Source organism: Amphibalanus amphitrite, unplaced genomic scaffold, assembly GCF_019059575.1.
Source record: "Amphibalanus amphitrite isolate SeventyFive unplaced genomic scaffold, NRLGWU_Aamphi_draft 000192F_arrow, whole genome shotgun sequence".
Lineage (NCBI taxonomy): Eukaryota > Metazoa > Arthropoda > Thecostraca > Balanomorpha > Balanidae > Amphibalanus > Amphibalanus amphitrite.
Window position 1 is genome coordinate 98,220 of NW_024881687.1, and position 27,381 is coordinate 125,600.

General features: G+C 51.4%; 1 protein-coding gene and 4 non-coding genes across 6 annotated transcripts; 3 read left to right on the plus strand and 2 right to left on the minus strand.

Annotated features, from left to right (window-relative positions):
• Window positions 1-34: 34 nt before the first annotated feature.
• LOC122384493 (WASH complex subunit 5-like) lies at window positions 35-26,965 on the minus strand. 2 transcript variants are annotated; one of them, XM_043371940.1, is made up of 20 exons: window positions 26,762-26,965; window positions 23,905-24,007; window positions 23,318-23,509; window positions 22,686-22,897; window positions 22,140-22,365; window positions 21,416-21,556; window positions 15,901-16,051; window positions 15,443-15,576; window positions 14,340-14,457; window positions 13,706-13,816; window positions 13,011-13,246; window positions 11,567-11,709; window positions 10,144-10,252; window positions 7,623-7,805; window positions 7,053-7,205; window positions 4,789-4,940; window positions 3,240-3,402; window positions 2,273-2,559; window positions 1,553-1,755; window positions 35-1,269 (listed from the first exon to the last, which is right to left on the minus strand). In XM_043371940.1, the coding sequence occupies exons 3-20, from the start codon at window positions 23,444-23,446 to the stop codon at window positions 974-976; spliced, it is 3,147 nt and encodes a 1,048-aa protein (XP_043227875.1). In that variant the 5' UTR covers window positions 23,447-23,509; window positions 23,905-24,007; window positions 26,762-26,965; the 3' UTR covers window positions 35-973. The 2 variants fall into 2 exon arrangements, with proteins under 2 accessions (XP_043227875.1, XP_043227874.1); XM_043371939.1 differs by lacking the exon at window positions 26,762-26,965 and adding an exon at window positions 25,661-25,934.
• Trnay-gua lies at window positions 3,684-3,770 on the minus strand. Its single transcript is given in 2 exon segments — window positions 3,684-3,719; window positions 3,734-3,770. It is a non-coding gene; the product is annotated as a tRNA-Tyr (tRNA).
• On the plus strand, window positions 12,208-12,280 carry Trnav-aac. Its single transcript has one exon. It is a non-coding gene; the product is annotated as a tRNA-Val (tRNA).
• On the plus strand, window positions 12,616-12,688 carry Trnaa-agc. Its single transcript has one exon. It is a non-coding gene; the product is annotated as a tRNA-Ala (tRNA).
• On the plus strand, window positions 21,928-22,000 carry Trnav-aac. Its single transcript has one exon. It is a non-coding gene; the product is annotated as a tRNA-Val (tRNA).
• Window positions 26,966-27,381: the final 416 nt, after the last annotated feature.

The window sequence follows — 27,381 nt, forward strand, 5'->3', positions numbered from 1 at the left end:
CATAAAACATAATGCTAATTGTAACAAATACAAATTTCGTACAAGGAATGTTTATTAATGCATAATCATACCGAGCTGGTTATGTAAACGATACATAAAACATCATTCAACATCGGAAACGTATCCCAATTACCGTATCATAATTATTCAACCTCGCTATTTTACCAACCTAACATCGATATACTGAATATAACAAATTAATTATCCAAAGTTCCCACGTCGGATAAAGATACAAACAAGACTGAAGCAAAATGGTACACCGATGTAACAACTACAGCATTTTACCCTTATCTAAGGAATATTCATCGATAACTTTCTTCCTAAAGCCATCATCCGAGGCACTTACGCGCAGTGATACGCTGATATAGTACGACTCCTTTGATAATACGTTTGTTCACTTCCATATTCATGCCGATCAACGATGGTATGGTTTATGAACAAACCACGTCCATATTTCAACATTAATGCACCCATACAGTAACACACACATGGCGTTTTTATCACAGCCGACCTGGCCTTACTTCAAACTACAGCACATATGATCTTGAGTCTTGACCGCTGGCGGTTGTCCACAACAGCAAGGTTTGTCGCTGAATTGTCACACCCCGAATACTGTGAACACGGCCAGTAAACGTGTTAATGATCTGCGAAAAACAACGCTGGAATGTTCTCGACCGGCTTTAGTAGCCAATCACTTTTGGAACAATTATCAAACCGTGTCACCAATGGGCTCAATATTCCCGGAGCAGACTCCATTTCATTGCAGGTTTTAATCATTCTTCCCGTCCGTCTGCCACAGCTCTGGTCACCATCCAAGGCGGATCGGTAGAGCTGCAGGTTTGACACTGTAGTCTGTCGCAGCCGTCGTCGCAGCACGAGTCGCAGTTCCAGATGGGGCGATAGAGCCGCAGGTTTTACTCACCCCTAATCACCATTCCACACGGAGCGATAGAGCCGCTGGTTTCACTCACCCCTAGTCACCATTCCACACGGACCGGTAGAGCTGCAGCAGCGGCAGCGGCACATGTTCTGTGAGCCGGCCCTCGGGCAGCCGTCGCCGCTCGACCAGCAGTTCCAGCAGCGCCAGCAGTACACAGCATTCCGCCGGCAGCGGCGGCGCGCCGGCCGCCTGGGAGCGCGCCGCCTGACCGGCCCGCGCCAGCAGCCGGTCTGTGACCGAGTCGGGCAGCTGTCCCAGCAGAACGGCCAGGCCGGCGGTCAGCGCGGCGGCGTCCACCGGCTCGGAGACCTTCAGACAGCTCAGACCGCCTGCAGCAGCACCGGGAGGGGGAGGGAGGTCAGAGATGGTGAGGCAGTCATCCGCAATAAACCTATTATTCAAGGATCCTCAAAGAGGCACCGAAAAATGCTACGATAAAAAGAACGATGAACGCATTTACCTTTTGAGCAACGGCACAAAGATAAATAAATATCCATGCTATAAAAAAGGTTGCTGAACCAACAACACTAAACCAAAAAGAAAACGATATGGAAAACAACTGAACAGACCTATCCACCTTAGTACACCAGGCCGAACGATCGGTGCACTCACCCAGCGACTTGACGTAGGTGAGTTTTGGCGCGTTTGAGATCAGCAGCAGCAGAAGCACCGTGTCTGCGTGCTCCGGCGGCCGGGCGCTCAGGTACACGCGGGCGGCCGGGTCGGACAGGCCTGTCCAGTCCAAGTAGGGGGTGAGCAGGCCCAGCAGCGGGCTCAGACGGTCGGAGGTCAGGTCCGGCTCGGTCAGCACCGCCCTGGGGAGGTCAGGTCTCAGGTCAGGTCAGGTCAGCCTCAGCCAGCACTGCCAACAAGTTATAGGTTAGGCTCTGTCAGCACCGCCCTAAAGACGCCAGAAAAGGTCGTAGATGAGACTATTCTTCGTCAGCAGACTAGACACGGGAGGGTCAGCAGGTCACAAGTCGGCAGTCAGCATCATAACACTCAAAAGTCAGACCATGTCAGCCCAGGGACAATGGACCCCATGGCGAAGGGTCGAACGAACACAGCGCGGAGCCCTCGCGTGTTGTCTTGTCATCTTTGATGGAATGCTACCTTTGATGCTAGTGCATTAATGCACTATGCCGTGTTTGTGCGGCACGAATAGCTAACAAGGAGGCCATTTAACGGGTTGGACGCCGGGCGCTATCCGGGGCCGATATCCCCCCCGCCCCCGCCCTATAACGCTCGGTGCACTGTGTGCCCGTCCATTAGCGACCGGTCTCCGATCAACAGCTGTCTCCCCCCCGCCCCCTCCCCCTGCCTCCCACTCACGCATTTAGCGCCTCCACGGCAGCGGCCAGCTGGCGCGACTCGAACGCCGCCTCCGCCGCTAGGTGCGCTGCGATCGCCTCCCGGAGCAGCGTCAGCTGACCGAGCCGGCTCAGCTGATCGAGCAGCGAATATAGAGGTCGCTGCAGTCGGCCGGCCGCCGGGGTGTAGGCTCGGCTCGGGTTGGCCACGAGACCGTCAGCCGGGGGCAGAGATGACTCCAAAGAGGTGAGAGCCTCCAGACAGGCGCGGTCCTTGCAGATGTCCGTGCTGATGGTGGTCAGGATCGACTGATGGGAGAAGGAAAGGGGCGACAACGTCAAAGCACAATGAGCGAGCCACGGGGTAATAACATCAACAGTATGGGTCATGGGAAAGAAGATCCAGCAGAAATGGGGAAGCTCATAGCTCACCTATCCGTGCTTCTATCCTCAGGATACTGAAATCCTTCTCCTCCACGCCACAACCCCCCTCCGGACTGGACAGGCAACTTTATCTCATGCGGGCTGCTCCCTTGGAGCGGCACCGCTGCTCCCGAGGGAGCGCACCCCGTAGCCGGGTGCAGTGAGTGCCTTGGGGCTGGGTGGCCTGTCCTCTGGACGGGCTCAGCCCCGGCGACTCACTAGGGTGCCTGCCCAGACCAATGTCTCCCCCTAATTCCTATCATCCTTCCGGCTCTGCAATGGTCTTGTCAGACCGAAAGGGCCTAACCCAACAAAACAAACAAACAAACAAACAAGCTCATAGCTTGAGTGTTCCAATACTGCGCTTTTGCACCTCATCATTCCACCACTACCTCATAAAAAGTGCATACCACCGTTTGAATATTGTTTTAAGAAGTTTCTACACATCCCATACGATTAATCGACGATATTCAAGAATTAAGTTGCATATCCAATCATCATCGACACCAACACATATACCACCCAACATCACAAATCCGACCCTACCATCATCGCTCCGTCCCCACCTGTATAGTGGTGACGGCCATGAACGCCAGCAGTCTGTCGAGCCCGGCCAGCCCCGCCACGCCCAGTCCACCGGCCAGCAGGCCCGGCAGCCGACCATCGGCCACCTGTTCGTGCGAGCGCAGGCAGTACCAGGCCGAGAGCGGCGCGAGGTACACCGTCGACCTGTGCACGAGAGGAGGCGCGGGCGACAGTCAGACAGAGATGAGGGCGAATTTAGTGAGGTGAGTGGGATTTGACATCGTATAGAGCAAACGAGTTCAAACCGTAGTGATAGTCGGTTACTGTTAGCCTACGCGTATGGTCTGATCAAAAGTGTGTTAAATGAGTTCACTATAAATCTGGCTAATGAAGGTTTCGACAGGATAGTGTTGAAAACTGACGTTGCAAGATCAGATCGTTCGTGAGCATGACTTTTTCAGAGCCGAACACAAGAAAGCGAAAAGTCCTCCGGGCCGGATTTGAACCAGCGACCTATGGATGTCTGACGTAACCGCTACAGTCCACCGCTCTACCAACTGAGCTACCAGAGGAACTGCACGCAAGGGCCTTAAAAACTCTACATAAGCTGTTAAGGATCTTTCATAGCCACATCACTTGGCTGTGTCTGTGGCTACGTCAATGTTGATATTAAAATATATCCGTATTACGATTGAAGATAACATACACGAGCCACCCAGAGCATGTCGTGGTACGTAAGTCAGCGCCGCCGTCTCCCCAGCACAGTTGTTCAACCTGCCAGGTGCCATCTTTCATGCAAACCACTGCTGGCAATGGTCAGTGGTCACTCGAACCAAAGTTATATAGCTAAACCGTTATAAGTGTATATGCAGTATACATCCGGTCAAGGCACATACTGCGGGCTTCATCTGTTTCCCGGGCGAACTGTCACAAGGCGGTCCCCGCTACCTTCCACGGGGAACCCCCGTACCTTGCATTGGTCTGATACCGCACCGCCTGTGAACGGTACCGCTGGCGGACCCAACCCAGGAACAAGGGAGACACTCGGCACTAGGTGCATGTGAACAGCTACAGCGGGCGACAGGGGCTGGGAGGGAGGGGGATCGCACCCCCTGTAGGCTGAGACGGCCGACACCTGGGTTCCGTGTATCTCATCCGTCTCAGCACTGTAGTGGTCCTCCTCGAGCAAGAGGCCAGCTTAGAAAACGGCTTTGCCATACGTTCACAAAAAACAGCTAAGGACAAACTCAATTGAACCAGTGCGATCTCTAACCGACGTGACCTCTGGCCGTGCAGTAGCCCCGACAGACCGATATAATCGTCTCACCCGCGTGAGCTGCCTGACCCTTGTAGACCCCTAACCGGTCCGTATACCTGCCTGACCCAGTGATTTCTGACTGTGTACTGTGTAGTCCCCCTGATCAACCCACATACCCAATACCCATCTAACCCTACGACCCGCGTAACCTCTGACCTTTTAGTCCCCTGATCAACCCATCTAACCCTGTGACCCCTACGACCTCACCGGCCTGGGGTCAGCGGGCAGCCAATGTAACCGTCTGACCCTGTGAACTCTGTGACCTGACTGACCTGGGGTCGGTGAGCAGCAGAAGCTGGTTGGCCAGCCGGCCGACGAAGGTCCGACTCTTATCGGTCGGTGGGTACAGCGGGATGGGTACCGTGCGGGACTGGTACGCGCTGTCCCGCTCGTGGACCTGGCTCTGCAGGAAGCTGTTACACTCCTGGGAGAGGGAGAGAGAGAGAGAGAGAGAGAGAGAGAGAGAGAGAGAGAGAGAGAGAGAGAGAGAGAGAGAGAGAGAGAGAGAGAGAGAGAGAGAGAGAGAGAGAGAGAGAGAGAGAGACCACCGTCAGAACCGCAGCCGATCATCATAGTGTCCTATCGACTGAAAAGACACACATCATGGGCACTGGTTGCATACGTCCCGTGCAAGCAACCATATAGGGGAGAGTGGGGCAAAGCGGCCACCCTAACGTTTCTAACGATGCCGACGCTTGATTTTTAAACTTGGAAAGATTCTTTCTATACCAATGTGATCCCTATTAAATTGTCTTTTATTCCAACTGCGTTTCATTTCCAAAGGCGTTCACATATGGGAGATATTGACAAAACTTTAAACCTATAGCATATTGGCCACTTTGCCCCATCCCTGAGGCAAAGCGGCCACTGGCGACTTCTCAAGTCCCGATATGAGAAACAGAATAGTTGCCTCATGCACGACTAGGGTATTTGATGGTGACAATGTTTAAGGGAAGATGGATGTTTACTTTGTTATCTTCCCACCTATTGCTAAACAAAGAAATAATTTTGTTGGAAAAACATTTAATTGCATAATTTGGTAACTCATGTAACCGAAAAGTGGCCAAGATGAATGCATGACGACACATTTGAATATAAATAATGTTTTTATCCAGATGGAAACAACTTATGACCAATTGGGGGCTGGCCACTTTGCCCCGGCCACTTTGCCCCGCGCATACCGTCCGAGACAAAAATATTCCAGCTCAGCTATTAGTGGGGTAAAAAGCATTAAAATTGGTAGAAGGCATGTACGATAACCACGCAATGCATGGACAAAAACGCTTATAAAAATTCCAAACGGTTATGGATTAAAATAACATTAAAAAATTGTAAACATAATTGGTAACCTGGCAAGAAATGCTTTTCCGTGTTTCACAGAACAATGGCGATGGGTCTGAAACCCCGGTCTGGCTCATTCGAACGACCGCAAAGAGAAGTATAATTGGAAATCATAAATTGGAACTGACGCCAGCTGTGGAGGGCTAAAACGATGGATGGCCGCTTTGCCCCGGGTGGCCGCTTTGCCCCACTCTCCCCTACTTGAAAGTTCAATTACATTAAAGACCAATATGCAACGAAAACAGTTATTATGCATACATATGAAACATTAATCGATTTTTAGCCGTCCCCAACCGCCCAGCGTGCGTTTCGTTTTATACGAGTAGCGGAAACCCGAAATAGTCCCAGCGACACGTGGCGTTGAAACATTAACACAGATGGCCGTGTTTGAAGACTCGACTACGGCCCGGTTGGCACGGCAGGGTGGTATATTTACACACAGACACAGGCTAAAATGGTACGCCGTAGGGGTATTTACACGTGAAACTGGCTTGACGTCAGGGATTCTGAAACGAACACGCAACATAATTTTGGCACCAGGGTCAATTACGAACATCGGTTTTTACGAAATGTAAATGTAAAAACAGCTGCAATATTAGATAGCTACAAGCAGCTGCAATACGTGCAACTGTGTGCAGCCTAAGTGAGAAGCTAGCGAGTGCAAAACGGTTCAGTCGTCTTAATTTTCACTACCTGTCACAGTTACCGAACCGAAGGACCACCAGTCTAACTTGCTTTGAGCAGTCGCACGACAAACGATCATGACATAATTTCTACCTATTTCCATAAAACCATTCAATCTCAATTTACATAAATCGGCTTCGACTTTGAAGGCCACGCTAGCCTCACCCTTCGCGTTTCGTCATTGATGTCTGCGCCACACCTGACCTGTTGCCCGTTACGTTGTTGTTGTTGTTTTGGTGTAGGGCGCATAGCCTCTTGGGCTCAGAGCGTCCAGAAGTTGTCTTCACATCTTCTCTTCCTTCTTGTCATGGCCAGGGAATGGAACTAAGCGATCCATGGGACAAGGAAATGCGTTGCCAGGATTTGTCCAGTTAGGATTTATCAGTTTAGGTTGGTATTGCCGTAGTTAGATGTTAGTGATTGGTCAAACTACACTACACTACTACACTACACACTACTACACTACTGTAATTGCCCGTTACGTTGCTGGTAACTGCACCACGCCTCTCACCTGTTCCACATTGAGGTTGACGACACGCGTGAACTCCTCCTGCCAGACTCGCAGTCCGTTGAGGTGCAGGTAGTCCTGGATGTACTCAAACGAGCGTCGGAAGCCGTCCATCCGACGGCGGAGCTCACGCAGCTTTGTGGGCAGCTCACCGCTCTGTGGTTGGGGGGGGGGGGGGTAGGGGGAAGTGGGTAACCAACTACCCTCAGACCTGAGCTAGAAACTAACATGCGTGCCACTTCTGGTTTTCCTGAAACGGACAGCAGTATGAAGAATGTATATTTAGCATGGGAACATTTTGTTGGCACAACACGGCGTTTTGAGTCTGACGGATCAACTACTTCACAGCTCCCAAATAATTTGTAGCGGTAAACATCTGGAATCCCAAACGTAACACAACACAAGCACCTACCAAGATCACTCAAATTGCTATCGGAATGTCAAAGTTAAAATGCTTAGCCACATTAGGCAAATAGTCTAGTCTACCACCCAAACACCAACCACACGACTCTTCTGTATCGTGCTGGCGGTTGGACTCCTGGGGTGCGGAGTTATACCTCTAACCGGTCTTACCTTGTGTTTGGCGCTGAATGTGAGCGTGCGGTGCAGCGTGTCGGCCATCTGGTGGACCAGCTGTTTACGGATGCCGTCCTCAAGAAGACGCGCCGGGTCCAGTCGAATGACGCCCACCAGGGTGGTCTTCATCGCCAGGATGCCGTCCGTCAGCACAGAGACGGCGTGCGTCAGCCGCGCCATCTGCCGGCCGTCATCAGAGGGCACGGCGTCATCCAACAGCGTCATCGGGCGAGAGCGGCGTCATCAAACAGCGTCATCGAGCGGGAGCGGCGTCATCCAACAGCGTCATCAGAGGGGACGGCGTCATCCAGCAATATCAGCACACAGGTTATAGAGGTGACCGGGTTATCGCAGGAGAATCATGGATATGATTCCACCAACACGGAAATTTTTCAGAACTCACATAAAAACGATGTTTTAACCATGAACGACAACAAAGACAAACACCGACACAAAAAGACAAACAAATAGAAGAGAAAATAAAACTCGGAGAAAACATACATGGGGACAAGGAGGCCGAACCCCCCCCCCCCCCTTAAGATAACGAATTTCTACGACGCACCAGGACGTCTGAACAACGCCGGCTGCCAACGTTCCCAGACGAGGGCACAGCCAGTCTGTTGCACTCGAGCTCTCCTCCCCTCCCCTCTCCCCCGAGAGGCCAGATCTCAGGGAGAACGCCGTCACGTAGCCACGATAGACAGGTGGTTTAGGTATAAGTAGCCGTGTTGAGGCGGAGGGAACCACTCTACTCCGACGGCTCCTCGAAGGGCGGACGGTGGCTGGCGGGCGTTACCAGCCATGAACAGCGCCGTGGTTTGGAAAGCCACCCTACTGGCCCTGGTGGGGTCCGGTGAGTACCCATTGACGGATAACTACGCTTAAAGGCGGTAAAGGGCTGGGGATACCAATGAAAGGGAGGGGGCGGTGTTGTCGTTCTATGTTCCAAAGAGATGTTCCAAAAGATGTGGTGCTTATAATGATAATTCTTTATATGTGCTATCTGCTATGTATGTAGGAAGTATGCCAGAGTCGAAATTACGTAGACGCAATGCACGAGCCCAAGTAAAAAGCAAAAAAAAAAGCTGCTAACTAGCGACATTTGTTTGTTTTGTTGGGTTAGGCCCTTTCGGTCTGACGAGACCATTTCAGAGCCGGATTCATTCCACCGCGTTCAATTCAACCGCGGTGCCATCTGACCCAGTCCCAGAGCTGACTGCTACCGACTCCTCCCGGCAGTCGGCTGCAGCCTGAGCGCCACCGAGCTGGAACATCTACTGGCCGACGACTGGATACCGTACGGATACAACTTGTACAAACTGGGGGCCGACGCAACTACCTGGGACGCGGCGCGCACTACCTGTCCCCAGATGCACGAGCGGGCATACCTGACGTCCGTTCACAGCATGGGAGAGCAAGACTTCCTCGCCAGTCACTTTACTAGCATGGCAACGAACACCAGCATATGGATCGGACTGAACGATATCACGGACGAAGGCTACTTCTCGTGGGTTAACGGTGACGCGGTTGATTTCACATATTGGATGAGCGGGCAACCAGACGATCATGGAAGTGGGCAGGACTGTGCTAGAATAGCAACAGGATATTTTCTGCAGTGGGATGATAACACTTGCGGTGCTCATTTTAAGTTCGTTTGCAAACTAGATCCGTAGTAATGCATGCGCCCATCCTTTTCCAGTGACCAAAACGCATTAAAAAAGGCTCTCTTAGCTTACTTAGACTTAGCTTACTCCTGCCCACTTCCAGCGTCATCTGGTTGCCCGCTGCTCCAGTACGTAAAATCAACGGCGTCACCGTTAACCCACGAGAAGTGGGTCTAAGTAAGCTAAGAGAGCCTTTAAAGAATTCACATTCCAGTGTAACGTTGGCAAATGAACATCTGTCGGTCCGAAACAATGTGGGTAGCATAAGAACCAGTTGTGGATCTGGTCAAAACTACAAGAATTGTGAGCTGCATATTCAATTATTAATAATTATTGCGAGACAATAAACATTTGTTTCCACTGCAGCCTATGCAGATCCGTAGCAGAGCCCCACCGGGACAACATTGTGTTGACATGAGCAACCCTGCTTCTTTCGTGATACCAGTGAACGTGAAGTATCGTAGATTGCAATAAAAATGATCGCATATTCATTTGAAAGTGGGTAACTGTATCCGCATATTTCAGTCATTCAAGAGGTTAGATACATCATAAAAATTCGTAACCATAATAGACAAGCTACGAAGCGCCAATCGAAACTCGGTGACATAATGATAAAAGTGATTCAGGATGAGACATACACCTCGCAAGCCCATCGGAAATGCAAGCGAACTACAAGTAGGTACACATTCCCGCCCGTTCTCTTTCCTTCCTACTCCGTCCCCGTCTCCCTCCCAAACGCGCCCACTCTCCCTCCCTTCCATCCACTCTCTCCCTCCCTATCACACCCACTCTCTCCCCTACCTACCACCCTCTCTCCTCTCCGCACCCCCGACTCTCTCCTACCGACTGCCTACCTCCAGTCGCTGGTCGAGCTGGGCGTACTCCTTCAGTTTGTCCTTGTCCAGCCGGGTCGGCGTCTGCTGTAACTGGTCCGTCTGTATGGTGATGATCTGGTCCAGAAGACTGGCGAGTAGAACGAGAGAGGTCCGGTCAGGGGCGGGACAAAATGTTCATGAGTCAGGCGGAACGGAGGGGCACCCAGGGTCAGGTTAAGTTGGGCCGAGCAGAACAAAGGGTAAGAAGTTAGTATTTATCGTTGAATCGGGACATGACAGGCATAATATTAATGTGAGCAGAAAGTCGCAATACACCAACGAACAGTGAAATGCCTACCACACGGAGTCATCTAAATTGGGAAATCACCGTTCCGTGCTTCTATCCTCAGGAAACAGAAATCCTTCTCCTCCACGCCACAACCCCCCTCCGGGCTGGACAGGCAACTTTATCTCATGCGGGCTGCTCCCTTGGAGCGGCACCGCTGCTCCCGAGGGAGCGCACCCCGTAGCCGGGTGCAGTGAGTGCCTTGGGGCTGGGTGGCCCGTCCTCTGGACGGGCTCAGCCCCGGCGACTCACTAGGGTGCCTGCCCAGACCAATGTCTCCCCCTTTATCCTATCATCCTCCCAGCTCTGAAATGGTCTCATTGGACCGAAAGGGCCTAACCCAACAAAACAAACAAACAAACAAACAAATAAATTGGGAAACCCATGCTGTAGCAGCGGAAAACTACCTTATGCATAGAAGTAAATACTACCTACGCCTAATGACGGGCAGAGCTGATCGAATTTCACGCCGTCCAATAAGGGCTCTCACTCCCAGTTTCAGCCTACTGCTGACACCCTGCTCCGGCCTCTTTCCTCTGGTGAGCGCGAAAATCATCCCACAAACACGAGCTGAGTACACCGACAGTACAAGTTACGGAGTTACCGTCGAAATATGCCATGTGCAATACTGATAAACTGATAAAAAGTCCGTTTTCGCTCCATACCTAATTGCCAAATGCTCCTGGATCTAATGCATCTGTTAGAGTCTTAAAGAGCAACTGTTACAACGTCAGCACATTCGGAGTGGAGCAATCACGAGATACCGGTTGGTGATCGTTCGTTCATTCATTCATTCATTCATTCATTCATTCATCCATTCAGTCAGTCAGTCAGTCAGTCAGTCAGTCAGTCAGCCAGCCAGCCAGCCAGCCAGCCAGCCAGTCAGTAGTCAGTCAGTCAGTCAGTCAGTCAGTCAGTCAGTCACGCAGGCACACAGGCAGACATACAGTCATTCAGTCACACAGTCACTCAGTGATGTGGACTGTAATCGCCACGCCCCGTGTGGATTGTCCATGATGGTAATACATACATAGGTACAATACATACATAGTCATGCAGTCATCCATCCAGTCATCCAGTCCTAACTCATTCAGTCATCCAGTCATCCAACCATACCCGAACATGGTCTCTGGGATGATCTGGATGACTTTCCTCAGGTAGCTGACTAGTTCGGCCGAGTAGTGTTGCGACACGGAGGCCAGGTCCTGTGACTGGGCCTGGTTGATCCTCAGCAGCGGCAGGTCCAGTGCCGAACACAGCTGAAATGAGGGGGGGGGGGGGGGTAGGCGCGTGCTGTGTGCTAGATGTGCCGGCAGAATAGGCGAGGGCGATTCAACGAGTGAAAAGACAAGATCGAGTCTTGTAAGAGCAGTTGTCACATCACAACAAATGGAGCATCGGGTGGGCAGAGGAAAGGTCCCGATCCGAATGATGAAGTTAGTGCAGAGGACGGATGAAACGCAGACCTCCGGTGTACAGAGCTCTATTTGTCAATGTAAAAACAAGCAAAAGGAGCAGCTTGTGGAAATACATTAGGCATGCGGGGGGGGGGGGCAAAGGTCAAAACGTCCTTCAGAGGCACGGAGAAACGCCACCCCTTACGAGCTAAGCGAGCGCTCTTCTATATGAGCTACAGCTCTAGTATCATTACAAGGTTCCTGCCTTTTCGGAGGGGTGACTAAGTGCCACAGCCTTCACTTCTTCGACAACATCTCACCCGCTGGCCGCCGCGCTCGCCGTCCCAAAATCCGACAGCTGTTTCCGTGGTGTAGTGGTTATCACATCCGCCTAACACGCGGAAGGCCCCCGGTTCGATCCCGGGCGGAAACAGACTTCTTGATGTTACAGCATCAGTTTATTCATTACAAACATGCATCCCTAGTCAGTTCGTTTTTAGATCCTATGGCACTGAGCCACTTGTCAGCCCTGCATGCAGCAAACTAACAACGCAATCAGCTGACGCTTGGAGTGGAGATATCTGGCGATTGAAGAGCCCGCAGGCAAAATAAAAGGCAGAAAAGGGAACGGAAAGCGGCGATGCGATTGTAATGCGGTGCGAAAATGATGATCATCTAACTACAAAAAGCAGATCACTTTCAGTGTACAATTTGACGTCAGACGTCACTTGACAGGCGGTGAAATCATCGTCTTCCATCACACCATCAGGGGCTGTAGCTCAAGTGGTAGAGCGCTCGCTTAGCATGTGAGAGGTACGGGGATCGATACCCCGCAGCTCCAAATCATCTTTTTCCACCGAGTTTTCAATCTTGTCAAGTTCAATGAGCGTCGAGCGACCAATTACCATCATACGCATTATACAATGCAGTATCCTGGCATTTCGCGAAAATAATTGGTAGAATGGAATCATGCTTCCCGAATCAAGGATATTTAGAGCCGGATATTTAGAGCATAAATATCCGGCCGATTCAGCGCTCGGCTCGGCTCGGCTCGGTGCTCTGTGCTCTGTGCTCTGTGCTCTGTGCTCTGTGCTCTGAGCTCTGCGCTCTGTGCTCTGCGCTCTGTGCTCTGTGCTCTGGGCCCTCGTCCCCGCTCGACCCACCTTGAGGAAAGTGGCGCGCAGTTTGGCGACCAGCGCCGGCTGCTGTCGGATGCTGCGCTGCATGGAGGCCGTCAGACGGTCCACCAGCAGCCAGGCGTAGCTGAAGTCGGTGACGCCCGCCAGCGTGGCCAGCATGTCGTCCCGCAGCGCGGCCACCAACGCCATGCGGCGCAGGCTCTGGCGCAGCTGTCCCAGGTGCTGGCTGACGGCTGCGTCACTCTCCAAACGGTGGAACGCTGCCGAGACGGGAAAAACCCCAGTCAGATAGCGGGGGAACGCTGAGGTACAGAAACTATCAGACCTCAGAATAGCAGAGCTCCTCTCCAGAGACCAGACCCTTCCTCCCCCCCCCCCCCGTCCCTGCCTGAGCTTACCCAGCGTCCCGCGTCCAACCGTACTCACGTCCTAGAACCTTTCCAGAATCCAGCACTCCCTTTTCACTCACCCAGTCCCTGTTCCGACTACCAATTCCTGCCCAGTGTCCACAGTCACTCAGACAGCTACCATCCACACTCGCAAAGCCCTTATTCATACTCTACCAGTCCCCGATTCGACTGTACCAGTACGTGTCCCGATTATCAATCCCTACCCAATCCCTACCAATCACGCAGCCTCTACCCAAGCTCACCCTGCTTCTACCCAAACTCACGGAGTCCCTGCTCAACCTCCCCAGCTCCTCACATTCTCGTACTTACCCTGGACGTCATTGAGAGCCTTCATGACCTGCAGCAGTTTGCGGGACTCAGTCGTTAGGGAGATGGTGGCCACCTGGTCAGCCAGTCGCACGAACCACTGCTCCAGACGCTCTGGCGGCACATCCAATACGCTTAGCTAATTTATGCATGCATTTATTCATCTTATCGCCAACAGGACACTTGTCATACAGTCTACAGATCAACTCGTGTAAAACTATAAACAGAAGTGGATGTCGCGCAATCAGTGAGTGGCAGCTTATGACAGTACCAATCACGAGTACAGAAGCTGTATTCAGCTCCCAACGTAGCTACCAGACTGCCTCGGCATACAAATGATTGTGTTGGCGTAGCATGTCCAGCTGTAACCGTGAAACACCGTCTCTGGGTAGCCTAGACGACGTCTGATCGATCAATAGCTCACTATTCCTGGATAGTTTGGTCAGCGCCTGAATATCTCGCCGATCTGGGACAATTTGATCAGCGCCTGGATAGCTCACCCTTTTTGGGCAATTTGGTGAGCGCCTAAATATCTCATAGTTTTGGGACAGTTTGGTGAGCGCCTGACGGATCTATCTATATCTCACTTCTTTTTTGCAGTTTGACGAGCGTCTGACTCTGAGGGATTATAACTCACCATTTTTGGGCAGTTTGGTGAGCGCCTGGTTGCCGGAGAAGACTGTGGCGATCTGTTTGAGGCCGGCCACCACGGACTCCTGCTCCTCCTGCCAGATCTTCTCCCTGTCCGTCAGCAGCTGAAACGGCGGCACACAGGTCAGGTCAGGTCAGATCAGCTGAGACAGGAGGGCACAGATAAGGCAGCAAAGGTAAAATGGCACGAAGGTCAGGTCAGCTGATGTAATGATATAAAGCGATATAAACTAAATACAGCGCAGCTCAACTCTTGGAAATGTTGATTAGTACGTGCCCCTCACGTGTTTGAACGTAAATATTGACGCCGTCAGAATATATCTGACAAGGTAGCACGAGCGGTACACATTCCAGTTAGGTCGGAAGCACCGACCAATGAATTCGCCATGCACTGTGCTCGTGGGCATTGGGCAATCCGATGCGCAGTTGGCGGTCGGAGCACTTTCATAAATCATAAATTCATCGAATTTCCGTTGATACCATATGACATCGTCATGTCATACCGCCAGAGAATATGTTTAAGCATCAAACTGTCGCACATAAAGCCGCTGACTGCTGAGTAATAATTAATCCAAATGTTACACAAACCAAAAATTATTTTTAGAGCCCACAAAAAACAATCCATTCCGAATATCTAACCAGTCCCCCACACTACACCTACCATCACATCTTCTACCATAGCTACTAAACAGAAGCCATCCCCAAACACACATCACCGGCCGACCTCGCCGTCGTCCTATCACAGTACCGCTGCCGACAGGCTACTGTGCAGCTGCCGACAGACCAGCTGCTGTACCGTCACAGTACCTGTTTGAGCAGCTGCCGACAGACCAGCTGCTGTACCGTCACAGTACCTGTTTGAGCAGCTGATGACAGACCAGCTGCTGTACTATCACGGTACCTGTTTGAGCAGCTGGCGACAGGCGAGCTGCTATACCGTCACAGTACCTGTTTGAGCAGCTGATGACAGACCAGCTGCTGTACTATCACGGTACCTGTTTGAGCAGCTGGCGACAGGCGAGCTGCTATACCGTCACAGTACCTGTTTGAGCAGCTGCCGACAGACCAGCTGCTGTACGGTCACAGTACCTGTTTGAGCAGCTGGCGACAGGCCAGCTCCAGCTGCGAGGCACTCAGCAGCAGTCGGAACAGCGTGTCGGCCTCAAAGTGCGACTCGGACACCACCAGCTCCCGGTACTGACGAGCACGCTTCGGCTCGCCGCCTGGTGAAAATATTGCGCTGGTGAAGATATTGCACATCAATCATCAATTGCTCAACAAAGGCGAGATCATGGGTAACGACGGAGTCATGGAAAAGGTATGACAGCAAAATAGAAAAACGCAACGAGAAACAGCAACAACGAAGCAGTTCGTCTAACACCACGTAGTGCCACCTGCAGGCGCGGAAAGTGAAACGTGCACTGCCAATCAATATGAACAAGCACACAGTAGAGTTGTTCAGTTTGCCAATCAGCCTGAGTTGATTTGCAATGCTGGAGTCGTATGCCCGACTGAGTCGAGTCGCGGCGGTGCTGCCGTGAGCTCACCTGAGTTGAGTTGCGATGTGTGCAGCAGCATCCAGCGCATGGTGACGTTACACTGTCTGATCAGAGCCAGCAGTTTGTCCCACGAGCCGAGCAGCAGGTCCGCTGTGAGCAGACCCTCCTGCAGCCACCGCTCACACTCGGCAGTCAGCTCCTGTAACGGCAGAGATCGGCATGTAACGACAGGTCAGAGGTGTCCTGCAGCCACCGCTCACACTCGGCAGTCAGCTCCTGTAACGGCAGAGATCGGCACGTAACGGCAGGTAGCGAGCCTGTTCTGCAGCCATCTCTCAAACTTTGTGCAATGTCTACTACGCCTGGTGGAACCCCATGGATTTTCCACAAGAGTTTCACTTTATCTATGCCGACGTCAGACACGATTGCTCATAAACAGTACGGCGTCTAGACATATTGTAAACATTTTCCATCGTTAATCGGACATCCCAGTGAGTTTGTTTAAGCTACACAGCGTCGCTGAGTCTGAATAAAATGACGTTTTCAAACATCCGTCAAATACATAGGGGAGAGCGGGGAGAGTTGTATCATGTCCAAGTTGTATCAGGGCGAATTGTGCCAAACTTATCCAATGGATGGCGCTCGCGACACGACCAGCCGACGAGGTTTTCCGGGCGCCATCTTTCCCTGTTCTGTCTTGTGGCTGAGTGGACGCGTCTCGAGGTGAGAGCCGATTTTATGTTTTTTTAATGTCATTCTAAAAAAATAAGTTGCAAGAAAATGTGTGTTCTGGGCATTTAGATGTGCACGAATTTGAAAGATCTCCGTAGCGGTGGTGAGGGTAGGTTCTAAGGCTGCGTGAGTGAAAACGGATTTCTCCAGCTGTCCGCTGTTTTTTAGCACGAGGATGTTTTTTCCAAGATGGCGGCTAGGTACATGTTGTATCAGAGCCGGGTGGGGTATGTTGTAACATGTATGTATGTATGTATGTATGGGTATGTTGCTTTTGATCGCGAAAGCTAAGCCCTGGCTCGCGTTTGTAGGTAGCTAGTCAATGCTCGTTCCATTTCGGCACAATGTGTTGGCTTCTTTGCTCTTAACGGGCCACTTTTGCGTCTAGTCTGTTGATGTTTCGTTCGGATTGCATTGACCTAAGTTTGGTCTAATAAACTGAAGCCTTTGAGCATACCTATACATTGTATTAACCCCATTTAATGTTGTTGTTATGTTCAAAACCAGTAGCAAGCAGGCCAAGCACACTCCCTGAAACGTGAAATAGTGATACAAATTACCCCACCATGTGATACAACTCACCCAAGCCATGGGGCAAGTTGTATCAAAAACATTGTTCTATTCGGGAGACCGTAGAAGAAAAACTGGTAGAGGTAGCGGAAAAGTTACTTTGCACAAAAAAGCAGAAGAATCAAGGAAGGGGATGGTATGGAAATAATGAGTTTATCACGGATAGTTACGAGGTTATGGGTCTCGGAGTAAAAACTGATACAACCCACCCCACTCTCCCCTACGCCAAATATCCGCTAAGTGCCCTACTTGGAACTAGTCGTACATACCCAGGGAGGATGTATTTATCATCATAGTTCCAAAAGATATATAAACGAGGCTCGGTTCCAATCGATTGGCAGTGCAGTCATACCCGGGGTGAAGAAGTTAGTGCATATTCATCTTGCGATACACACGGTCGTTTCAGACTTTTACCACGTTTTTGCACTTCAACTTTTTGGTCCTATAGTGTGACCCCGATCGCCTTGAAGCCACAATGCTGTTGCGGTCCGCTGCCCTGCTATGTCTGGCGTCTCTGGCTGCGGCGCACTCCATTCCTCAGCCGTCAGCAGCTGCCCAGCAGCCGTCAGCTGCCGACCAGCTGTCGCAGCTGCTGGGCCCGGTGGTGGAGGGCGCCGTGTCGCGCGCGCTGGCCGCTGAACGCGCCGCCCAGCAGCAGTGTGCGGCCGACGCCGGCCAGCGGGCGCTGGTCCGGCTGGAGGAGCGACTGGACCAGCTGGGCCGGGAGATGGCCGAGGTGCAGGGCGCGCTGGCCGCCGGCCGGGCAGCCGGGACGGAGCGATCTGGGGAGGACGGCGGACAGCAGCAGCCGGAGACACCGCCGGAGGAGCAGTCAGAGTCGGGACCGGCCTGCGAGCGGCAGCCGCTGCCTCTGGCGGCCGACTCGTCACCTCACGAGCCGCCCGAGAGACGTGCCTGCGCCCGCTCCTGTCTGCAGCTGCGCGACCAGGGCGGACCACAGCATGACGGCGTCTACTGGTTCACCGGGATGCCGGTGCCGGTGCTGTGCGACTTCAGCCACGACGGCGGCGGCTGGACGCTGCTGCTCACTGCCATTTCAAAGCACAGCTGGGATCCATTCAGCGTGCGGGCACGCAACAAGAATTCCCCTTCGCTGACCGAAAACTACTCCATCCTGGAATACGGCGACGTCATCCGCAACCTGACCGAGGGTGGCCGGTTCGCCTACCGGATCGAGGCGAAGGCAGATCAGGGCCGCCAGCGCTGGGGCGGCATCTGGTTCGCCCCCAGACACTACAGCTTCGTGGACGAGACGGGCGCCCAGACGGATGTCAGTCTCGTTAGACGGTTTGACGACTGGGACTACAAGGATAATGGGATTGAACGGAGAATGCCATGGATAAACACGCGAGGTAACCATGCAATGCTTCCGGTGTTAACCACAACTACGCCAGATTCAAGGAACTGGTTCGGGACTCTGGTCACGCACATTAAGTATACGCATCGACCAGAGAGTCCTTGGATATACCAATCAGAGGGAGATTCTTCTGGTACTGTTCTTTACTGGATGAAAGAAGACATAGCCAATATATGAATGCCGGTCCGTCATTTTTCAACATCAGCACCGTCGAATTCTTCTCATCCGCGCCTCCCTGATACGGGCTGGAGGTCATCTTTATCCGACGTGAATAACTCAGCAGTTCCTAAAGAGTAGGCTCACTCGCAGTGAGATGGCCGTTTACGGGACTGGTTGGCCTGTCCACTGTGACGGACTCTGGCCCGGCGGCGCACCAGGGTGGCCGACCAGACCAATGTCACCTCCATATACCAAGCATCTTTCCGGCTCTAGAAGGTATCGTCAGACCGAAACAGGTCTAACCCTACAAAACAGCGCCAGTATATGAGCTTCAGGCTGCTCGAATCGTTAGGGTTCATGAGTTCATCAGCATATTACTTGAGGCCGAAATAGCTCAACCGTTAAACGGCCTGCTGCATGCCTATGAGATGTGTACCGTGATGTTTGTGCGCAATAAATGCAATTGACAGAAGAACCCATGTCAATTTTTCACCTATCCAATAACAGCCGAATTCCCATTCCCTTTTCCGGCGCAGAATAACAAAATTTGAATGGTACTCGTGCTGCCTTCAGTGCTAATGCTGACTTTCACAAGTCACAATGATACACAGTTTCAAATTGATTTATTTTACGCACCTTTCAACTGTAAGGTCACAACTCAAAGACCATGACCTACTCGTACAATATAAGTATTTTCAAAACATTGGCACTAAATTATCATAACAAATTACATAGGGAGCAAGTCATTACATTCGATCTGCATTATCAACTATCAACCTGTTATCCTCCATAGACCTTAACATCAAATTCATAATGCTCCGTTCTAAGTCATGGCATACATGCCGACGATGTAGTACCAAGCAAGGCCGTATATGTATACTTGGATACACGTGTTGACAAAAGGCAGAGTAGCTTCCACAGATCCGGTTAGCTAAATCACAAAAGATCGAGACATCTCCAAAACAACCATAACTTGATAATAAGGCAGCTACACGTTGCTAATATTCTCTTTCATCCAGTACAGCACAGTTCCAGACGAGCGCGGATTTGTGGATATCCAGGGGCGCCTCGGCTCATTCTCATGGCTCACATGTGTGACCAGCGTTCCCCACCAGTCCTTGGAATCTGGTGTGGTTGTAGTCAGAACTGGAAACATGGCGTGATTGCCGCGAGTGTTTATCCATGGCATTCTCCGTTCGATTCCATTATCACTGTAGTTCCAGTCGTCAAACCGTCTAACGAGACTGACATCCGTCTGGGCGCCCGTCTCGTCCACGAAGCTGTAGTGTCTGGGGGCGAACCAGATGCCGCCCCAGCGCTGGCGGCCCTGCTCTGCCTTCGCCTCGATCCGGTAGGCGAACCGGCCACCCTCGGTCAGGTTGCGGATGACGTCGCCGTACTCCAGGATGGAGTGGTTTTCGGTCAGCGAGGGGGAGTTCTTGTTGCGTGCCCGCACGCTGAATGGATCCCAGCCGTGCTGTGAAATGGTGGTGAGCAGCAGCGTCCAGCCGCCGCCGTCGTGGCTGAAGTCGCACAGCACCGGCACCGGCATCCCGGTGAACCAGTAGACGCCGTCATGCTGTGGTCCGCCCTGGTCGCGCAGCTGCAGACAGGAGCGGGCGCAGGCGCGTCTCTCGGGCGGCTCGTGAGGTGACGAGTCGGCCGGGAGGGGCAGCGGCTGCCGCTCGCAGGCCGGTCCCGACTCGGGCCGCTCCTCCGGCGGTGTCTCCGGCGGCTGCTGTCCGCCGTCCTCCCCAGATCGCTCCGTCCCGGCTGCCCGGCCGGCGGCCAGCGCGCCCTGCATCTCGGCCACCTCCCGGCCCAGCTGGTCCAGTCGCTCCTCCAGCCGGACCAGCGCCCGCTGGCCGGCGTCGGCCGCACACTGCTGCTGGGCGGCGCGCTCAGCGGCCAGCGCGCGCGACACGGCGCCCTCCACCACCGGGCCCAGCAGCTGCGACAGCTGGGCGGCAGCTGACGGCTGCTGGGCAGCTGCTGACGGCTGAGGAATGGAGTGCGCTGCAGCCAGGGACGCCAGACACAGCAGGGCAGCGGATCGCAACAGCATTGCGGATTCAAGGCGATCGAGGTCACACTCAATGACCGGTGCGATGATGATGATCAGTGTGATGTTGAAGCAAAAGATGTGGTAAAGGAAGCAGTTAATGGCTAGACTGCAATCAATGTGCAGCGAGCACCTCTCTCTGCACTGCTCTTACTAACGAACACTAGTAATGGGTGGGAGTGATGTGCGGTCTTTATATTGTTGAGAAAAGGCAAAGTCAATAGACAAACGTGCACTCCACCCACTTTGGTATACATTGTCGTAACATGACTGATTGATGTTCATCGCTATAGTCTGGTCCAAAAGATACCATTAGCCATAACGCTGTAACAATAAATAAGAACATAAGAATTTCCCCAGAACCATTATAAAAGGCGTGATCATTTGATCTGGAAACTCCACTGTTTACAGGAGTGACAAGTAATGGGTAACGACAAAGCAGAATAATGTGATTAAGTGCGGGTTCGTTCACATTGATCCACTTTGAAGCCGTATAACTCTATAAACTCAGCTACGGCCGTGAACTTATGAACGGATATTCCCAAACGGCGTCATCCACGCAGACCATCTGGTCCACGCGTCCTGTCGGCCCTGGGCCCTGTTGTCACCCGTTGCCTCCCTCTCCCCATCCAGCCCGTGCCAATTAAGGCCCCCACACTAACCTCCATCCTGGTGGCGTGTTTGCCGGTGAGCTGTTTGACGGCAGCGGTGTCCAGCGAGGCATGCAGCACAGTGCGCGCCGCCTTGTACGGCTCCCACGCCTCCAGCAGGTTCACTGTCGAGCCCATGTAGACGCTGATCACCTGGAAACGCGCCGCTCGCGGTCAACCCAAAATACCGCCTGGCAGAGATATGGGGAAAGAATAGAAGATATCAAAATCATAAATAGGTTTTAAAAAGGTTTTATTTTAAAGGTCAAACCCGACAACGATCATCACACACCAGTTACTATGCACGCCACGTACAGTACCCACACTTTTGTCAGAACTTTAGAGGGCACTGACAGAAGCGGGAGCGTTCGCCCATGGGACTTTCAATCGATCAACCAGGCCAGGGAAGTAGACCCACACATTCTGTTCCCGCATGCATTATACACTACTCGGCGCACCATGGGGTTGACAAAGGGTTTCATGACTGCCTGCCCGTTCGAGAGTCGCCTCAAATCCAATCAGCTGTTTCCGTGGTGTAGTGGTTATCACATCCGCCTAACACGCGGAAGGCCCACGGTTCGATCCCGGGCGGAAACAGACTTCTTATCCCAGGTCAATTTATAACAGCAGGGCCACCCAAACCCCTTTTGCGGACGCTATGCCTTCACTTGGTCCCCAAAACATCACCTTTGCGAAACTCCCCACTCGCTTCCCAGCAACCCACCGATCAACTCACCCAATTATCGGGGAAGAACTTGTCGACAATCTCTCTCATCATGGCCGTCTCCGTCGCCAGCACAGTCGGCTTGAAGAAGAGGCAGACGTACAGCATGGCGGCCTGGGGCGCCAGCGCCACGCTGCGGTGCTCGGGCAGCGGGTAGGTGCTGATCTGGCAGTAGATGTCGTCAGAGCGCAGCCGGTCCACCACGTGGGAGACGTACTCGGCAGGTACAGGAACGCGGCTGGAAACACGGCGGACCGTGGGTCAGAGGGAGGGGGAGGGAGGGAGGGAACGAGAGAGGGAGGGGAGAGAGAGAGAGAGAGAGAGAGAGAGAGAGAGAGAGAGAGAGAGAGAGAGAGAGAGAGAGAGAGAGAGAGAGAGAGAGAGAGAGAGAGAGAGAGAGAGAGAGAGAGAACACAGTCATCCCTCTGAGCATTATAGACTGGCGTCAGAATATGCGTCGGAAGTCACCCCCCCCCCCCCCTCCGGCCTCCACGTCCAGTCGCGCACGCCGAAATCAGTCTCGCAGCGCCAGCGACCTCCCATCCGGCCAGCTCTCACCTGAAGTAGTGTTCGGGGTAGTTGGCCGGTCGGCGGCCGCTCTCGCCCAGGCCGGTGGAGCGCAGCAGCTTGCAGACGTCGTCCAGATGACAGGCGGCGGCGGCGCTCTGCACCGCTGCCCGGTGGTGCGCCACCAGCAGCCGCTCCCGCGTGGCGCCGTCAATGTGTTCGGCCGTCAGTAGCTGCACACCGAGTAGGTACAGCGCCTCGCACTGCGGGCCGAACGGAGAACAGTGGGTGCGCAGTACGGACTACGGTGGTTTGTGGCATATGGCACTGACGGAGCACCGACATACCGACATGGCAATGACGAAAAGACGAAAGTCACTGTGAAGTCGGATGATTTCAACGACCCTGCTTACATAATTTAACAAAGTAGAATTAAGATACATATTTCTTTTTACTTCAGTCCTTGTATAAAATGCATGAAAAAATGCGTCATTGGCGTTAGCCCATCACATACTTACATATACAAGAAAATAGCACATCTGAAACTAATAGCACATTCTGACGACGGTTTACATAGCCTTAATCTGAACATAATTCGTGGCCCTATTTCGTAATGACGATCGAATAATCGAAAGGCATCCTACCTAAAGACGACCATAGAGCAACATAGGTAAGCTGTTTACCATTAGCTGTTTCCCATCTGCGTCAGCAAACACGTTGTCCAGGGAGTGCTGGAAGTAGACACCTTCGGAGAGATCGCTGAGGTAGCCATTAAGGTCGATGGCATACTTGAAGATGCTCTCATAAGCCATGTAGAAACGTGAGATGACATTGCAGTAGCTCTCTTTGAACTGGGTGTCCAGTTTCTTCAGATTCTGAGGAGAAAATGAGGCTGTGAGAAAAAAAACGAAACATCAGATCGATTTCCGAGCTGATGAGATCGCGAGTAAGGTATTGTCAATACTAGGAATGCAAACATGAGTGACTTGAGTGCGTCTTCCCGCCAATAAGCAGTGTGGAATGGGGCATATATCTTACAAATTGTCTAAAATACGGCTCATCGAACAAATAATACGAGCTGAAAAGACAGCAAAGCAGATAAAGTACTTAACTGCTCGGATTGGTATCACTATCTCTCATAACACATTGCTAGTAGTAAGAAATCACTGGAATGTCAAACTGAGATGCAGAAAGGATAATAGAATCGAGTGTAGAGAAGGTATGAGTTGCAGAATGAATGATGGTTTTAAAAGATTGCCATCCCACTTACATCATCAGCTTCAATCTTTGCTTCCACTGCATCTGATGTCTGGAAATAGCTGAAGTCAAATATCACAGGAGCAAATTTCTTCCCTTCTTCCTTCTTCTCTTTTCTGCAAACAAGGTGATTGGTGCTAGGTTAGCCCTCAAGATCTGAAAGGTGTTCTGTTACACCTGCTTAAATCTTACCATTTTGGCATCATGCAATTTAATACTCACACATACCCCTCAGGACAGTGTACCCTCCAACAATATACTTTTTTCCCAGCCAAAATACATTGGAAATGCAAAATGCAAAAAGTACCAATCAAAAGGACATGTACATTTCTAACCAGCCATCAAATGGACTCTGTGAGCCCTTCATACCAAAATGTGGGCCCTCCTCTCGGGAACATGCACAGAGAACTCTCAATGACACTGAAAATTAACAACCTTATCTCACTGGACAAATCATACACCATTTACCCAGTGGGGTTAGGATTCTGATCTAATTGGGCTCTTGTCTTTTGATGAATGAGATGTCCTAAATGGAATGTGGTAGAGGAGGCAGGTATCACAGTAGTGTTATGTAGTCTGGAAGGTAAATAATTAAACATAGCTGCTTCATTTCTTCATCATAATTAGCAATTATCAGGCCTCTCTCTGAATACATGGTTATCTCCTCACCTGAAAAACTACTATTGCACCTTGGGAATGGTGAAAATAAGACTACTTCCTCAAATGAATAGGATCAAAAATTGATGGATTGTAGGAAGCATATAGAAAATAAAAGAATGCATTTATGGGCCCTGTTTCACCGGTGATAGCAGCACGCCGATTTTACGACTTGTCAAATTGGGTTTCCATGGAGACATCAACAGGCCGCTGTGATTCGTCGCTGTGATTCATCGCTCATTCGTGCTGATAAACGAGTGCACGCTGCCGCTGCTTTACAAGTCCCTGGTGCGCCCTCACCTCGAGTACGGCAACCTCGTGTGGGGCCCTTTCAACAGGGCGGACCAGAAGCTGGTGGAGAGGGTACAGCGCAGAGCTACGCGCATGGTGGCCAACCTTCGCCACCTGCCCTACCAAGAGAGACTCAGGGCTCTGAAACTTCCATCGCTGTACTACCGACGCAAACGGGGCGACATGATATTCACCTACCAGATGTTCCATGGAGGGGTTGATGTTGAAGTCACGGATCTCTTCTGCCCCGCCACGGGTGCCGTTACACGAGGTCACCCACACAAGCTCCGCAAGCCAGAGGCGGTCAGCAGACTGAGGAGAGCTGCATTCGCAGTCAGGGCCGTGAACGACTGGAACGGCCTACCTGCTCAAGTGGTCAGTGCCCCCACCGTGGACTCGTTCAAGGCGAGACTCGATGCCCACTGGGGCCATCACTGGTATCATATACCAGACACGGATTAACAAATGGCAAAAGGGACAGGAGCTCGGTTAGAACGGGACCTCCAGGCCGAGTTGGCCTTTATTATGCCCGAACACCGTAAGGTAAGGTAAGGTAAGGTAAGGCCCATTGCTCCAACACTACCACAAGTGTGACGTCAGCTCGCGCAATTTGATAGCAGCGTGGTACCAGCAGCCCGTGAAACAACGCCATGGATTCAATTTGTGCAAGAACGGTTTCGTTGTAATTCAAATTGGGCTTGGACAGAACGGAATCAGCTCAGTTCAAGTTTGAGTTTAGGACAAGCTGAAAGAAATAGGTGAACAACAACTTGTCACTAACTAGTACCTTAGGCTTCATATAAAATTGTTTCAAAATTTACCTGAACACATCAGGAAGGTAGTCTTCTAGTCTCAAAAGCTCAGCAACTATGGCATTCCCTCTTGAAACCAAGGACAATAGATTTTGCCCACAGGCATCAACAGTGGCAAATGACACATCCTGATCCATGTCAGGTGGAATGCATTAGTTGATTCTAATTCACGTAAAATGACTTAAAAACAACACGCAATTTAATATGCAAAACGTTGTATCAGCCCCGCACGTTGCCCGATTCCCATGACGAGCGCTGTTCGGCAGCCGGCTATTTTGTGTGCAGGGTATGACGTATTTCGCGAGCCGACGTCACAGGCGGTGACGTCGGCTCGCGCGCGAGCTGGGCCCTGTTTCACCGGTGATAGCAGCACGCTGCTATCACGTTTCGCGAGCTGACGTCATGTCATGACGCCATACTGCTGACGTGATGGGCAGTTCCGGCGCACGATGCCCGCGACCTTGGCCGCGGCATTAAGTGACGTATGAGCCTAAAAGTAAGAATTTACGCAGTCATGATAGTATATTTATTTTCAATATATATTTTTTTAAGATGATGTATATAAAAGAAGTTGGGTTGAAGGAAAATTTGGATGTAAACTTCGAACATTTAGTTGATGACGTAAAACAATATTGCGGCAATCGTGCGCCAGAATCGCCCCTTACGTCAGCAGTATGACGTCATCACATTACGTCAGCTCGCGCAATTTGATAGCGGCGTGCTGCTATCACCGCTGAAACAGGGCCCCGAGCGCCAACGACAAACTAACGGGAACCCTCGGACACCCTCGGGGCATAAACCGCGGAGTAGCATATTGAGCGAGTCTTATAAGGAAAATTCATATATTTTCGTTTCTCAAAAGATAATCAGGGTGTCTCTTACCTTTTTACATATCATTTAGGCTTACCTAACACTTCAGTTGCCAAATATCTGCGATTTATTCAAGCGAAGGTATTTTCAGTAAATATCAATGGTATAGACCAAAATCTTTTGAATAAAAACTCCAACCAACAGAAATAAAAATTACTTAATTTATTCCAACCATTTCCTCCAAATAAACAACATAAAAACTCACTGTTACACACATCATTCATAATAAAGCATACTTACACGCCGCTTTTGACAATTGCGGCGTCGAGTGGCGCGCTGCTAGCGCTCTTTTTCGATCGCAGAGACCCTGCACGCGCGCGAGCACACTACGTCACGTCCGGGGGGCACAGGTATATGAAAAATCGCAGTGACGTAACACTTTTCTCGCTTCTCATTGGTCAATAGCCCGTTGCCGGGGTAACGTGCACGTATGTGAGCGCGGGCAAGAGTACTAGCCGGCCGCCGATCAGGGCTATGGTTTTTCGTCCAGCAGATTTTCGTCGGATAATGTTCCAAACTAAGCAAGGGACAAGTGTTGCAAAACAAAGAACGTGTAGCACAGACATTTTGCATGCAGTCATGGAATTAGGGTGTTTTAAGTTGCACATCATCCTTGTATATCTGTCTGTAAGGAAATCTGCTGAAGACTGTGAGAGGAATAAAAACATGAAAGCTGAAATTGATAACATAATTGAAACAATTATGGCAAAAGATGAGGCTCTATTGTTGCTCGGAGACATGAACGGACACATTGGACAGCTTGGCTATCAAAGAGAAGATGAAAATGGGAGAATTGTCTTAGACTGGACAAATAAATCATCACTGATACTGCTAAACCTAGAAGAATTTTGCCAAGGTAC